The sequence below is a fragment of the Anomalospiza imberbis genome, chromosome 5 (assembly GCF_031753505.1).
Source record: "Anomalospiza imberbis isolate Cuckoo-Finch-1a 21T00152 chromosome 5, ASM3175350v1, whole genome shotgun sequence".
Classification (NCBI taxonomy): domain Eukaryota; kingdom Metazoa; phylum Chordata; class Aves; order Passeriformes; family Viduidae; genus Anomalospiza; species Anomalospiza imberbis.
In genome coordinates, this window is record NC_089685.1 from 26316472 (window position 1) to 26333151 (window position 16680).

At 35.4% G+C, this 16680-nt stretch overlaps 1 protein-coding gene across 3 annotated transcripts in view; it reads left to right on the top strand.

Moving 5' to 3' along the window:
* DOCK4 (dedicator of cytokinesis 4) overlaps positions 1 to 16680 on the top strand; it is a 221471-nt gene that overhangs the window by 126991 nt on the left and 77800 nt on the right. For all 3 annotated transcript variants that reach the window (XM_068189962.1, XM_068189961.1, XM_068189963.1), the window contains exons 14-17: positions 12636 to 12760; positions 14236 to 14398; positions 14909 to 15015; positions 15607 to 15763. In XM_068189962.1, the coding sequence (XP_068046063.1) occupies positions 12636 to 12760; positions 14236 to 14398; positions 14909 to 15015; positions 15607 to 15763 (552 nt within the window). The remainder of the gene's footprint in view (positions 1 to 12635; positions 12761 to 14235; positions 14399 to 14908; positions 15016 to 15606; positions 15764 to 16680) is intronic.

Consider the following 16680-nt stretch of genomic DNA (forward strand, 5'->3'; position numbering starts at 1 on the left):
GCATACGTGCCAAACCAGAATTGACAGTAATAGTGCATGTTTTTATAGAGTAATGCTTTTTGTGTCACTGCAACTTGACAGGCTGAAGCCACAAAATATAATATCCAGGACCCTTGGAATTTCTTCATGAAGAACTCCAAGTGTTTTAGGAAATGAAGTAGATAGCTGGAAAAAAAAGTAGATGGCTATCATTCAAAAAGTCTGTGAAATAGGTAACTCATTTTATTCTAGCCAACAAAAAAAAAAGGATAGGCAGTGATAATCAATATGCATTTTCTAGTTTTGACCAGGATTTCAGGGCAGACTCCATGCAAGCACTGGTAAATTCTATTCCAGCGTTCTAGTGTGGTTGTCTGCAGATATACAGCCAATATTCTCAGGAAGCTTTGTACAACACTGAAGGACACCTGTGCTTGCACACTGAGTTTCTGTGTTCACCATTTCCTTACAACCACATCATTACTTAGCATATAAAATTTAGCATTTGGTATTTACAAATGTAGTATACTTTTAAGGAGCACTCTAGGTTAAATTTACATATATAATAGGTAATGAAATGTGAAAGCCCTTTTTCTATGCATACTTTTACCAGCTTTTTTGCTATTTTATGTAGTTCAGTATTATGGAATCTCTTTCCAAATTTGACTTGGAGCACCTGTATCAGTGCATGCCTTCAGTGCTGTTCATGCTCGTGTGTTATACATGTGCATGTACATGTTCTTTGGCACCACTGTGGAAAATATCTAATTCTGTAAACAAGCCTGATCACTAATATGTGTTGCCTGGAGTTTTTAGAATTGGAATAAACCCTACCACAGCTATTTGTCTAAATGAGGACTTAACTGGCTTCACTAGATGCTCGCTCTGCCTCCCAGTTGTAAATAGACTAAACTTTTATGTCGTAAGCATACATATAGGTGGATGTCTTCCTTTGTTGTGCATTCCAGATCAGAACTGCATCTGCTTTACTTCATTTAAACTACACTGTTCTTAACAGTGCTAAGTCTATTACTGGTAGTTTACTGGTGGTTGTTGTCTTAACTACTTGGTACATTCAAAGACAAAATCCTTTTAGTGTGAAACATTAGCACTTAAAAGTAATCTCATAGTCTTCCTGTAGAATACTTTTTTCACTAAGCAATTCAGTGAGGTCCAAACCTTACTTCCTCAAATTTTACCTACAAACTTCCTCTATGCAGCTTTGTCTATTAGTAATACGACAAGATAATTCTGACTTAAAACTGCTATGGATTTGATTTTGAAAGGCTCTGTGACTTATAGAGGACAGCAGCTCAAAATGTCTTTGTCCATAAAATATATTTTGGTGTGTAAACAATTGGCCAACATCTCAAAGACTTTCACAGGTGGATATCAGTTAGCTATAGCCATCCTTTTTTCAGCCTATGATCTGAACTGATGCCATTACCACTGCTGCTATCTGATCACCATATGCTTTAAGGAAAAGAGTTAATATTTCTTCCTGTCCATCCAAATTATTAAACTCTTATGATATTAGAAGAGGTTAAAGAATTGGTGCATCCCTACAAGAGTTCTACATTGACCAGTGTTGACCTTGTACACAACTGTACACTTAGTTTGGTATCTATACTGGTATCTAGAGCTGGGTTAGTCACTCCTGACTCTAGAAGTCTTGGTTTGTAATACTTAAACCAGAATTTGTTGGTCCTTTTCTATTTGTGTGATTAATTTTGACAAATAGCAATGCTAAAAATGCTACATGCAGCTGCACTATTACTTTTTGTAATGGAATTTTCATTCTTTCAAACTTATTTGTCCAAGATTAAAAGCTGCATTTTGCTTCAGCATTGTCTTTTTCTTTTTTGCAATTTCTGCTCATTTAGCAGGTAGAATGAGGTGCCCAGGAGGATATTGCCAAGCTTTTAAGTTTCCTATGTTAAGCTTTCATATGCTTAATTTAGGAAAAGTAACTGAATTTTTTTACCATCACATCTGCATTGCTTTACGTTTGTCACTTTTTAACTTCATTAGATGTCCTTTTGCTGTCCAGTTAAATCTCATCAGATCCTGTCCTTCAAAGCTACTGAATGTCCTAATCATGCTTTCATCTGGATTATTAATAGGTCTTTTCATGTTCAAGTACACATTCACCAACATTTCTTACTGTTTTCAGAAGCTTTATAAAATAAAACTAGAAGTAGAATCTTAGTCCTTTTATACAGTCTCACAAAATGCTATCTTTATGATAACATTCATTTTCAATTATGTGATTTTTCACTAGAGACATTGATTCTTTCAAAGCATAGAAAAAGATTCTGAAAAAAAATGTAAAGAAAGCTATGGAATATGTTGTCTTCATCATGGTAAGTGTCTGTGTCTGCCGGTGAGCTCAGAGTTAGCAAAGAGCTGTTGATTCCAGGAGAAGAAATCTATGTCTGACACACTTCAACATTTTTCTCCCTTGAGCAGTGGAGTGAATTTTTCCAAACTTCTTTATACTATATGAAGTACAAACAGTTTGAGTTTAACTTCTGCCACTGGATATATTAATTACACAAAATGTGTTTGAGCAATATGGTAAAGACACACCCTGCATTTGGACATTTTACAAAACTGTAGTACTCTAAGGGAAATATCCTCTGCTTTTCAAATCCTATTTTAATACTTTTAAAAATCTTTAATCCTATCTGTTGAAGGAATTAACATTTCTACAAGTCACTGGAGAAAAGAAGGGTATGATGTATTTGATTAGACAAGTGCAAGGAACTTTTGAATTGTTTTCCTTCTCCTTTCCATCTCCTCTGTCTTATTTTTTTGGTTCATTTGAAACTGAAGGAAAAAAATAGAAGAAAACTATGGAAAGGGAAGACAAGCCAGAATTTAAGTGTACTTCCCTTGATTTAAAATCTCTGGAAATGAAGAATGGGGAAAAGTGTCTTCTGCAGTTTATAGTATTTGAAGAATAAGCTGGCTTTCTGCTGAGTATAGAATAAGTAGCAGTGTTGCATGGGAAGTGTATGCAAGGATAGTTATGGCTTGGAAGTTTTTCTTTGATAAACCAGGTAAGGAACACTGGCAAACTAACAGATGAGTGCTTTAGCTCTGTTAAAGTAAACAGTCTTTCAAAATTCTGTTGGAAATATTTTCTTTATTTTGAAGCTAGACAAAGTCAACAGGTCAAAATTATCTGTTGAAAAGAGTTCACAAGTCTTTTATCCCTCACTTGTTCAAAACAGCTTGTTTTACATCTCATTGTTAAAAGGAAGAAAAAAAAGTCACAGAACAACTGGGTATTATGTGGTAAATGTACAATCCATTTGAAATCTGAAAGTATTGAGAATTCCTTGTAAAGGGCATTTCATTTGCTTAATCAGATGTTTTCTGGTGAATGTGTCTTAGAGCTTGTTGAATGTTTCTGCAGTAGAGCTGAAAATGCAGATAATGTTTTATTAAAAAATAAAAGTAAAGTAACTCAGGAGAGTACTAAAAAAATCAGTTTATTCATCTCTGGTTTAAATGCCCAAGTCTACTTAATCCAATAATAAAAAGGCAGTGGTTTTACCAAAGTGACCAATGCTCCCAAAATCCTAACATACGCAGAGGCAGAGTTGTTTTAATTAAGTTTCCCATATATAAACAAGAATACCAGTCATAATATATAAAGTGGCTGCTAGTATATAAATAGTAGAAATTATCTTAATTTTTTCTGCCCATCCCCTATAATATACTTAAATACAGACACACAACCTGCCCCAAATAATTCTTTAAGTATCACCCAGAAGGTCTCAGTCTCAGAGTTTTTCTTTGTATGTATATATTTAAGCACCAAATATTTCTCATTCTTGAGTCATGTGTGTATATTACTCATAAATCTTGTGAATGTGTGCAAAATTTGCTTAGTTGTTCTTTGCATCAGTGATTAAGAAGTGAAGGTATGCTGTGTGGGGAAAAAGCACTGAACAGACAGCTGACTGGTGGTTGTCACAGTCTTTAAAACTCAAATATGTTCACTGGCAGCTTCAAGCATGTCAATGAGATTTGCCCCCCTTTTTAAAAGTGCTGAATATATTCCCTGATAAGCAGCCAGTCAGTTTTTCAGTATCTTCTAAAATGTAAAACAAAAAGGAAGTTGTTTCAGTGATGGGATTTCATTTCCTACAGTGATGAAATTCTTTGTGAAATGCAGCATGCCTGTGTGTCTTCTTGAGCTGCTGTCCTTAAGAATGCCCTTCTCTCAGATAACATTCTTCTGTATTACAATTTTTACAAATGTTCCTAGATTGCTTAACTTGAGTTTTTAAAATTAATGTTTGTTTTTAAATTAAATGTGTAAGAATTCAGGAAGGGAAGGCAAGAGAAAAGAATAGTTGAGTAAAGACATGCTGGTCAAACTAAAAGACAACAGGCAAATGCAGAAGCAGTGAAAATATGAACAGGTATGCCTGGAAGAATACTGGGATTTTGCCCAGTTGTGTAGTGATGGGGTCAGGAAAGCTAACGCAAAGTTGGAGCTGAAATCAGCAAGGGAATGCAAAGAAAAATAAGAACTTCTGTAGGTATTTCAGCCGGAAGAGAAAAGCACACTCCTTGTGATGGACATGACTGGTGAACTGGTCTCAGCAGATGAGAAGAAAAGGCTGAGATAGTCAACAGTATTTTTGCCTCAGTCTTCACTGTAAGTCTCTCTTCTCAGCCTCTCATATCTGTGGATCTCAAGGCAGGGACTGAAGGGCGAAATGTTCCTCCCTATGCAGGAAAACACTAACCGCCCGAGGAATCTGAACACACTTAAGTCTGTGTGACCTGGCAAGATGCATCCCAGGATCCTGAGGGAATTGGCTGAAGTAGTTGCCAAGCCACTCTTCATGATATTTGAAAAGTCATGGCAGTCACATGGAGTACCTAGTGATTGTAGGAAAGGAAATGTTGCACCATTTTTTTTAAAAAGGGTAGAAACGCCAACAGAGGGTGCCCAGAGAGAGTGTCTTCTCCCAGGGCAACATTTAAGGACAAATTAGAGAGGGCTCTGAGCAACCTGCTGTAGTTGAAGATGTCTCAGCTCATTGCATGGAAGTTGGACTGTGAAATCATCAAAGTTCAACTGCCAGAAAGGGATTAGTGAGACGGAAAACTTTACTAAGCTTCCTTAGAACTCTCCTCAAGTTAAAAGTTAAAATCACCTTCTGCTGCTTTTTTTTTTATTTGCTTTTTTTTTTTTTTTTAATATCCTCCCACTGGCAGTTGCTACACAGCTCTATTCCCATTCTACAAAGTATTCTAAGGATCTTTTCTCTAGAATGTTTTCATCCACAAGATTTACATTCTGGGTTAATACCATTTTGTCTGTGCCACATACAGAGATTTTCAGCCCCTACAACTGAAATTTTTTTAAGAGCTGTTCAAGATATGTTTAGAGTATAAAGCATCTCATTAGCTTTTATTTTACATACATGTAAATGAACAGGAACTTCCTCTAAACAAAATTATGTTTTTTGCTGTTTTGCAATTCATGGTTCTAAAAGATCTACAGTTCTGAGCAAAGCTTTCAAAAAAGCAGTTCCAAACAAAAGCTCCTAGTGAGGTTTGTATACTTACTTTTAAATTAGTGGCTGTTTTCAGGACAGCAGTAACTATCAGAGAGGCTTGTTCAAATACAGTCATGCTGTGTTTTGTTACCCTACTAAACAATAAAATTGAAATTTATTTCACTAGAAAGCTTTTTGAGGCTAACTGGCAAACTAATCTCTTGTTTCTAACAAAGATGCTACCTTTGATCTTTGACAGCCATCTTCTGCTTGAAAACCTTGTTTCATATTAATATGCTACAAGAGATTCTGCAGTTCTAAATATATTTGAAACACATGAAAAGTCTTGTTACAATATATGTGTTGCATTTGCAACTCACAGCTTTGTCATTGTAAGTTCAAAAACAATTTTATGATGAAAGATCATTTCTTTGATGCTTAGGTTAGGCGCAAATGTTTCTGTAAAAATAACAGCACAAATGATACATTCATGCAAAGGCTCTCCTGAGACTTGTACTGATCTGACTTTCTCCTTACTAGTGATGGCCTGTGTTGTTCCAGTCACCTGAGGTTCAGTGGGTGCAGTTAAGCCTATCTGAGCTGGGGACAGTTTACACATAGGTCCATCTTGGGAGCAGCAGGAGACCAGTGTTTATACACAGGTCCTTGACAGTGATGATGGAGCCTCCAACCTATGAAGGAAAGGGAGCCTGCAGAGGCATCCCATAATAAAACTCTGCAGTGGGCATAATATGACCCTGAGCACACATTGTCGTCTCCTGCCTGGAAATGACTCCTGGCTCTTTACTGCTTAGATAATATTTGTAGTTTCCAGTTGGCAGGTTGAGTATAGTTGGAATCCTCCAGCAGTCTTCTTGTGGTTGTTTTTGACTTTAATTGGCCTTTCCTCCTGTTCTTAATATTAGACTTTTGCATGTAATTGACGCTGATCAGTGCCTTGCCCTCATTCTGCCCTTGTACAATTCATTGCTAGCTGGATTGAAGTCATGAAGCTTTTGCTTCTTCATAGGTCAGAATTCTTGAGCTATAATGTACCTGGTAAGCACCTACAGCTGGGACAAGAGGGGTTGGGAGTTCTTCCTCTCTTAGCCCATGGAGAGTTCTTTCAAGATAATTTTGCCAGATCAAAGCTGCAATGTATTGACAGGACCATATAATGAGGCAGGTACTGCCAATGCTGAGTTGTACACATTTCTATTTAGCAACTCAGACATTTCAATTCAGCACCTTTCATGTACAATTAAATTCACATACCAGAGTGGCTGTGCATGCAGCATGTGCGCTGAAAGCTTGTGCTAGATCAAAATGTTATGTCTATATTCACACCCTTGCAGCTTGACTTTATTGTTAAATTCTGTGGAATTTCAGTTTCCATATGGCTTTAGCCCTAACTTAATATTAGAAGCTCTTGTAGGAATTTGTCAGCCTGTTTTTGATGAAAAGGTGAAATCATAGGGTGCTAACTAAGAAGTTCCAAAGTGTTTGGTTTATTGGGTCACTTGTGTAATTAGGACAGAATATACCCCTTTTCAACACATTCAATTGCATGATTGTCAGATGAACAAACAACTTCCCTAAATACACTCTTTGATCCTCACAGTTCTGGTTTTTCCAAGAAACAGCTTATTACTTCCCACTCTCATAGGCCCTATACCAACTTTCCTATTTCTTCTTTGTTGTTTACCATCTCACACCCAATGCACAAAAATCCTCTGTCTTACCTATGCTGGTTGTAACATGTTAATGTCTTTTTTTCCTTGTAATAATGTCTAGAAAGTAGCTTTACCAAGACAAGCAGCTTTTTAAGCGGTGAAGTCATTCAAATAACACAGAAATGCAACACATGACTCCTTTAATTTGCTTTTCTCCAGCTTCTGTTGACTCAGCTCATAATCTACATGTTTAGAAGTATCTTTGACTTCTAAGGAGACCTAGATGGTTTAGCTTCACAGAATATGTTTAATGATTTTAAACATGTGTGATTCACTATTTGACTGTTGTTTCTTACCCAGAAAACTGACAGTCCTAGACAAAGCTGATTTACAGTGGGGTTTGACTCTGGCTAGGAATGTTACTAACTGGATGTTGCTCTCTGCAAGTTCATTTCACAGTCTGGATGCCCAAAATTCAGAAAGTTGAAAGTGACCTTTCATAACAGGGGCCAGGGAACGGAAATGCTCCATCAGAGCAGGGAGAAATGAGCTGCACTTTCTTTTGAAACAAATGCTTTCAAGTGGTCTAGATGTTTCATACCACTCAGTATCATTATAGGTAGAGGTAGGTTTGTCACTTCAAAAGCTGAGCACAATTTTTGATACTGTTTTCTGTTGCTTATTCCTGTAACAAACTTTATGCTGAAAACAGCCATTGGATGTTTTCACTGAAACAAGCTTGGAGAAGGAGACACTGTATTTCTCAGCACAGAAATGGGCTGGAATTAGTGTGTTACTTTTTTCATCGCATCTAAAGCCTCTTGTCTGATAGAAATTTAATTCTGTAGGTATGCTTTCAACCGGTAATTAAAATCTGAACTGTGCTATTTGAAATGTGTCCTTCCTATTACTGTGTTGATTCCTCACATTTGGTGAAGTGTAACACTGTAAAAAGTCTCAGTACACATACACCTATAAGATTTGAGTCATGCAGATAGTTCAGCTGAAGGTACCATCTGTACTCACCAAAGCCTACCTCAGAACTCTGATATTCAGCAGGACTTGGCCTTTCAGTGCTACTTATGGTTGTAGGTACTGGTGAACTGTCTGGTGTACTGGTGAAGGCAAAGATCCAACAGAAAAATGATGCATATTCTTATAATCAAATGTGTAATTATAGTTACCATAAATAAGAAAAATCAGTTAAAGGTATATAGATAGATTCAGCAACTTGCTGATATTTAAATGCTTCACAGAGGATTTGGAATGGTTTTTTTTTAGGGGAAGTGGGGCCACAAATGAATGCCCTAACTTAGTTTAAATAGACAATCTCAAGTTTTGGAGTGAGAATTTCTGTTAAGGAAGATTGAAAAATCTTATTTTAACAATAAGAAATTAAAAGTGATTAGGATATCTTCAGGCCATTATATCAATAGTTAAATAATTTAAAAATTTGGTATCCAAATATATTTTTCTAGGTTTTTATTCTGATTTTCTTTATAGCATGACATTTACATGTCAAATCCATTTTCTTTTTTGCCAGCAGCTGCTTTCTGATAAGGATTTGTGCTTGATATTTATAAACCTGTTGATTTTTTGATTTTATGAGCTTATACTTGTAATATATTTATTCAAATACTGTGCTAAAGATTTGTCAGGAACATGGTGTAAAGTTCTTAACATCTCAGGACTCATAGCTGAACTGTGCAAGTTCAATAGAGTTGGTTTTCTTATACTTTTGTTGCAAGTAATGTTTGTGTTATAAATCAAGAGTGAAATATCTGTGTGCACCCAGACAGGAGGCAAGTTTACATTGAACCTTACATTTCTGAAGGTATTATAAAATGCTGGATATGCCACATACTTTGAGGAAAGGAAGCTGATGTTGTATCGACATGGTTGAGATTGTGTACTTGATGCATAGTCCAGAGTTTTCTTTTCTGGATTTTACTGGAAAATTAATTTTCCAGTCTATTTCAATCATTTCCCTTCTGCTTTTCTATTCATTTTCTTATAAAACATGGTTATTCCTCATATAGCATAAGAGGCTTAGTCTCCTCCTAGATTTAATTTGCCATGCAAGATAACGGAAAAAAAAACGGTATTTTTTTTCACTAACGTGACCAACATGTCTTGAGTTTCTTTAAGACATTGAAAACAGAGCAGAGCTTCCTGAATGGAGAGAGGTCAGGGCAAGATTCACCTGAATTATCTTTTCATGACACTGATTAAAAACTGTGCCAAGGCTCTGTTAGACCAACAGCAGGTAAATAATTGAGAAAATACACCCTAGACCTCTTTTTTTTGCTGTAATTTGATTTCTTCTGGCAATTAAAAAGGTAAAACATAGCAGGTTTGGATTTAAAAAAAAAAAAACAAAACCAAAAAATAACTTGAACTGCATTGAAACACAATTTTTAAAAGCCTTCTTCATTCTGTGGAGCCCCAATGACTTCTTTTAAAAATGCTCTCCTATTTTTTTGCATAGAATTATAGGCTGGTGTGAGTTGGAAGGGATGTTTAAATATTATTATTTCTGCCCACCTACGTGGGTAGGAATGTCTTTCACTAGGTCAGGTTGCTTAAAGCCCCTTCCAACCCAACCTTCAACACTTTTGGTAATAGGGCATCCCATTCCACTGTCATTTTCATTTGCATTTAAATCCCATACAGTTTACTCTATTTAAAAAGGAAAACTTGCAGTTTTCACTGAGTTACACCTGGAGAAAATAATTACATTTGTGGTGGAAATGCTTATTCAGTTGTGGTTATGTTTCTGTGAAAATCCTGTGGAAATTTGAAATAGATCTGTGCTGATAAATGAAAATATTATAGCACAAATGCATGTAGGATTCAAGTCAATTTTTAAAGAGATATAACTGCACCTACATGTTGTTTGCTCCAATTGGCTCTATAACAAAGCTTCTTTTTCTGAATACTCTGTGTTGTCATTTTTTCTCAATGTCGAATACTTGAAAGGGACCAACAGGCAGCACTAACTAGAACCAAGCCCAGTATATGCATATGCTAAGCAAGGACCCAACATGCTGCAAGCTCTTTGGTAATCATACTATTTTAACTTACAAAATTTTTATAATGAAATAGTACTGCAATGTAGAAATAATCATAATCTAGTTGTTTTAATGGTAGTCTTAATGAGTTTTTAAGGTTTTTTTTATTGTTTGAATAAACAATAAGAGCATCTTTACAGACTCAGATTAAGGGTCCGTCTAGCTGAGGACCCTTGTTGTAAGGAAATCCTAAGGAAAAGTAAAAGCTGAGTATGCACATATGAGTATGGTAACTACACCCCCGCCCCCTACCCCTGATGCTCTCCCAGCCTCCAGCTATTTCCAACTCAAGAGATTTCTTGAGTTGTTATGATTGCCTGTTTCATATCCTGTAGCTGATCTTTTTTCCACAATTTCTCCATCCTTTCCTTTCATCCTTTTATATTACTTACATTCATAACATCCTTCGTAAAGCTTTGGGTTTGTGTTTGGGTTTTGTTTTGAGATTGCTTTTGTTTTGCTTTTGTTTGATGTTTTTTTTTCTTACAAGTCTTGCTGTCCATCACCTGAATAACCATCACCTTTTGCTTATTTCAAAACTGTTTCCCACCAGGAACCAGAGACTGATCTGGTGGTTGCACACACTTACTAATAATTCACCTCTTTCATCCTTGACTTCAGACCCTCTTAGGTGAATACTATCTATATTTTGTGAATACTTTTTGTATTTGTTCTGTTGATTCTGTCTAGCTGTATCCTAGCCTCTGCCCATGATTGTTTCAGCAGGTAACTGATGATAAGTTAATACAATAGCAGATTTCCTCCCTTGTTTATGGGCATGCGTCTTGAGGGATTCGTGATGTGGCAATTTCTTCTTTAATTTTTTATCATTTAGAATGTGCTTTGGAGGAATATTTTAATTATTTTGCATCCAGTGATGCAATAATATCATAAAATATTAGGTGACTACAGCAAGGTCATTGTTTCTGTTACTTAAAAATCACTGGAGTGTTGTATACAGTAAAATACAAGAAATGTGAAACATGAGAGTATTGTGGAGTGTCCAAGCAAGTCAAATTCTATTTGCAAATTAAAATGAAGTTGGAAATTGAAGATGCATTAATTGTTTATTTACATATATTATAATTATTTTTACCCGCAATACAAGTCCACATCCCATGGTGGCTTTCTAAGTGGCACACCTATAGATAGACTAAGCTATCACACTTTCAGCGATGCTGAGTGAAAATCTGCCTTATTAAACAATTATATTCCCTTTTCACTAAACTTGCATTTCACTAGAGGAAAACACATATGCTCAATTTCTGTTTCAACAAAGTCCAGAAATAAGAATTTTAGAAAATTCTCCTAATTATGATGCTGTTCATTCTTCATTGTTCTGCCTTTCACAAGGAAAGTCCAATTGCTTCAAAGTAGTTCTGGTAATGTTTGTCAAGAGCTGGATTAGTTTAAACTCTTCACAAATAGATTCAGCATCTTTAAACAGAGCAGGGGCTTCCCTACTATGGCACTTCAGTCATCACCAGTACTGCTTTCCCCCTGTCCTGTCCCCACTGCAACCACTCCTTCCCTTTTTCATCAAACTTTGCAATTTGTGTCAACTGAAATGAAAATAAAATTACTATTGATCTTGTCCATATGATCTGTTTATGTTCTGACAGACTACTTAGCATGATACTGCATGAACGTGCAAAGAATTTAAATTTAGATATGCTTGCAGTACTTGTACATTCCATATGGTACTTAGGTCATGTCTGTATTGCATTTGTAGTTTAAATGTCCTGATGAAGAGTCTAATTTCTCAGAAGCCTTTCCAACAAGCAAAAAATAAGCTAACTAATAATAATAACTAATAATAACTAATATTTTTCCTCCTAAGCTTTTTCCTCCTATTAAATGTAAAATACTTTTTAGATTACAAATTGTACTGCTCACATTCAGGGGAGACAGACCTTCTAATGGAAAGAACACCAACCTCTTGGTTTTTCCTTTTGAAAAATAATACACTTCCTGTTAAGATTAAGCAGAAAAAAGTTGTAATCAGTTAAATAGAGAACTGTAATGATTACAGGTGAAAGGAAGTACATTAATATTGCCTTACCTTAGAAGAAGAATTAAATGAGGTGGAGCTAGTCACTGGCTTCAGTATAGCTAGAGGGGCCAATGAAAAGACCAAACAGATGACTAGAAGCCCTTAGAATTGGTTTAGTATGGTAAATAATCTTTGGGTTTTGAGAGGGATGAAGATCTTTTGCTTTTCTTGGTCTATGAAAACAATTATTGTTTAAAATCTGAAAATACTGATAAATTGTGGGTGTAGCACTATCCTTTGTAAGATAAAATGAAAATTTACTGCAGTACTGAAAGCAAAATTAAGCAAGTTGGACTGACTTTTGGACACATTGTTCTGTTTGATTTTTTGATAGGTGAAATGAGGAATGATTTATATATCACTGTAGAAAGAGGAGAATTTGAGAAAGGAGGGAAAAGTGTGGCCAGGAATGTGGAAGTGACAATGCATGTGGTGGACAGCAGTGGTCAAATTTTAAAGGTATCTTTGTTTTATGTTTTTCCTTGCTGTAGTTAATTTTGATACACTTTTTCATATGTAAGTCTTCTTTTTTTGCCACTGATTGAAGAATACAAAAATGCTTTGGAAAGGACATGTTTATCTTTTGCTGTCTTTAGGTATCCAAAGTGTTTCCACTTTGCTTAAAACATTTATAAATTGTCTATATAAAACCTTAACATATGTTTGTTTTATTTCTATGATGAATTACATGGTTGGGATAAACATGTAAAATTGCCAACCAAATAACTAATGATTCCATTAATATGCTGAAAAATGTTGAAGCAAGATCAAATTTGGGAAAATTCTGTATTTCCTAAGAATTCTTCTTAGAAATATGCAAACTTTTATATTACACAGAACAGCTTGTCTTGATAATTATGAATTTTGGGTCTGATTTTAATAAATCGAGGATTCTTGCTGCAGAAGTCAGCACCATGTATCAGTAAAAAAATAAATTAATGTTCCGATTTAATTTAATTTAATCCTGTTCAAATTTTATTGTATGCTGCTGATGACAGCTTACAAACAGGCAATGGTTTAAATTTTAATTATTAATAGATGACTGTTTCTCAAAATCTTTCTGTACCAAAAAGATTTCTGTTGACATTCAAACTTTTCCTCACATATTTTTATATGTTTTTTGCTTTGGTTTAAATTTGGAAGTAGTATTTTCATATGTTCTGCATGATTTCATGGGCTGTCGGGTAACTCAATGAAGAAAGGCTACAAAAATAGCCTGGCTCAAATTGTGTGTTTCTGTATCTGAAGTGAAATTATGCATATTGATCCATGGCATCCAATATAGATACATTTTTTGTATATACACATAAGTGTGTGTTTGTATATTAAACAAAAACATGATATTGAGATTATAACTGCAAAAGCTACCCCTTGCCTTTCCCACAGAGAATTAATAGATATCCTTGAGTCAGGACATTGCACAGATCCATTTGTCTACCTTGCTATGGAGAGTCCATCATGGGTGTTGTAAAGGCAGCCAACACTTTGCTTCTTCCCGATCACAGAATCCACATTTATTTTCTAATGCTGGGACATATCAGTGATAGTGCCAGGGTTACAGACTTATTTCAGATGACTGAAGATATTGAGCCTGGGCTGTTCTGGTCTCAGTTCCATACTTTGTTTTGCTGGGGCATAACATTGGCAGGACCGTGTTGTGTCATGGGAATCAACAACATCCTGATCACCCAGTATGCGCTGATAAACACTTCTGTTCTAAATTATGTGAATAATTCTTGCCATTTATAATTCTGTAATTGCAAATATATAAAAAAATGCTACTATTTTTGAGGGTTATAAGATAGTGAACATTGTACCACATTTGGCATTTATGATATGAATGTAAACATTAAATAGTCTTCTTTGGAAGATTAGTCCTTGCTGACATTTTACCAGTGTTTAATCTATCCTTAATAATATTTTTTCTTCATTAGGATTTTATCTCATTTGGCTCCGGAGAGCCACCAGCCAGCGAGTACCATTCTTTTGTGCTTTATCATAACAATGGCCCCAGATGGGCTGAGCTGCTGAAACTCCCTATTCCCGTGGATAAGTTCAGAGGAGCTCACATCCGCTGTGAATTCCGGCACTGTTCCAGTGAGTGATGCTCATGACTTCTGCTAGTCCTCCCCTTACGGCTGCAGTCAGCACACGAGTTTCTGTAACACCTCAGGGAAAAGACAGCTGCATGAACTTTCTCTGTAATGCTTTCCTTACATAAAAAATTCTAAAATTTTTAAAACATTATGAAACATTTTAGAGATGATTTTGAGGTAAAAATGGCTGACTGGTTCCACATTCTGCATTCCAAGGCATGAGAGACAGGTTTCACAGAGGAGGATAAACTTCTATATGTTGCTAAGATTGCATATTTGGTGGCTTACATTATTTGTTGTTAATATATACTGAATTATTTCAGAATATTCCCTTCTGATTTAATGTGAGATTAAAAAGGAGACAATGTACAAATTGGAACAGCAGTTCAAGATAATCTTCATCTGACTAGCTGCAGCTCCAGTATACTTTCTTGTGTTGCATTGTATACATCTTTTTGTCTAAAAAGTATACTATTGTCTTTAACTACTGCTATTTATATATGCATTTCAGCAAAAGAAAAGGGTGAGAAGAAGTTGTTTGGCTTTTCTTTCGTGCCTCTGATGCAGGAAAATGGGAGGACTCTGCCAGATGGCACCCATGAGCTAATTGTACACAAGGTAATTTGGGTTACCAGTCATTAGCTGTAATGATTCCACTGGAACCTGCTTTAAATGCCCAGAGACATTAAGTTAAGAAAGCCTTTATTGATTATCAAATGAGTGATAATCTTGTCACCGTTAAAATATCCATTGCTGGTTGTTTAATATTCACTTTCCTAAAAGGTGACTATTCCTATAAACTGCAATTGAATCTAGGTATGTGTTTCAGTGCATTGGTTTTCCTAAGTCTTACCATTATGTCATATTGTGCTATAATGAATTTCACAAAGGTAAGTTATTTTAACTTTGTGGAATTCTCTTTCCACATGTAAGAGTTGTCACTTTGTTCAGAGGATTTTGTTCTCCCAGATAATGTTTTGTTTATCTGAAAACTAAAATATGAAAATTTGCAGCTATTCATTTAATGTAACTTGTGCAAATTTCTTAAATTTGAATGTCAATATATGATGCTATGTTCTAAAACCAAAGTTGCAACAGGCAGAGTGGAAATTCTTCAATTTCTGACAGAGAAACAATGATTTATATAATTTAGAGATTTAGTCAATTGTTTTGTGCAGCACAGTTATTTTAACTGGTTTGTTTCCACAGTGTGAAGAAAATGCAAACCTTCAGGATTCTGGTCGCTACCTCAAACTCCCCTTTTCAAAGGGAATATCCCTAGGAAACAACAGCCAAGCAGTAAAAACCACTAAAGAGTCCTTCTGGATTACATCCTTTCTCTGCTCCACCAAACTCACACAAAATGGTAGGTTATGTTTATTTAAAACATGATGAGCTGAAATAAGTGTGATAGCTTGTTTTTTCCATGCCAAGCAAGCATGGATGCACTCAAAAATAGCTTACGTTCTATCTGTTTTGTGAACTGGTTTTCTTCATAACTTTTTTATATCCAGATGGAAACAAATGGATGATGATAAACCACTGTTTTTAAGTAGTTTAAGAATGCTTTTTAGATGACTGTGATATTGGAATCAAATGCAGCACTTCTGGAATCAACTGTCAAACCCCAGCTGCTTTATAAAACCTCTTAATCTGTTTGTTGTAGATTGTTTATGAAACACTTATTGTCAGCTTTAGGCTGTAGAAGTTTGTTCCTAATTAGGCATATGTTGCTTTTTTGTTTCTCTTCAAACCAACAAGCATTTATTACTACTTAAAACAGTCTTATACACTGGCTATAAGGAGCAGCAAATTTAAATACATGTGTTTACACTCTCTACCAGTGCTCTGTGTAAAGTTCTTATCTAGTGTTATGTATGAAGCTCTTGAGGTTCTTGTTTACCTGCCATAACTGAACTACCTGTAGTTAAAAAACTGTGGAACAGATTTCCAAAAATTTCTAAATATTGTGTATTTGCTTGGTAATACACAATACACTTCTGACCATTCTTTGATAGACCCACAATTTTATATTATTACTTTGATCTCTCTTCTGTGTGAATATCTGTGAGGTAACCCATCTTCTTTGTATGATGAAAAAATTGCTAACTGCTTGCAAATTGGTTATAGATGTATAACAAAAACTAGAGCAGCTTTTTAAATTGAAATAGTGGTCCTAATTTTCACCCTTTAATAGCAAGTGTGCAAAATAGAACTGTGTGCAACCAGTAAGTGGCTTGTTTCCTTGCACACACCCATTTTGTATTTTCATAGCAATTACTT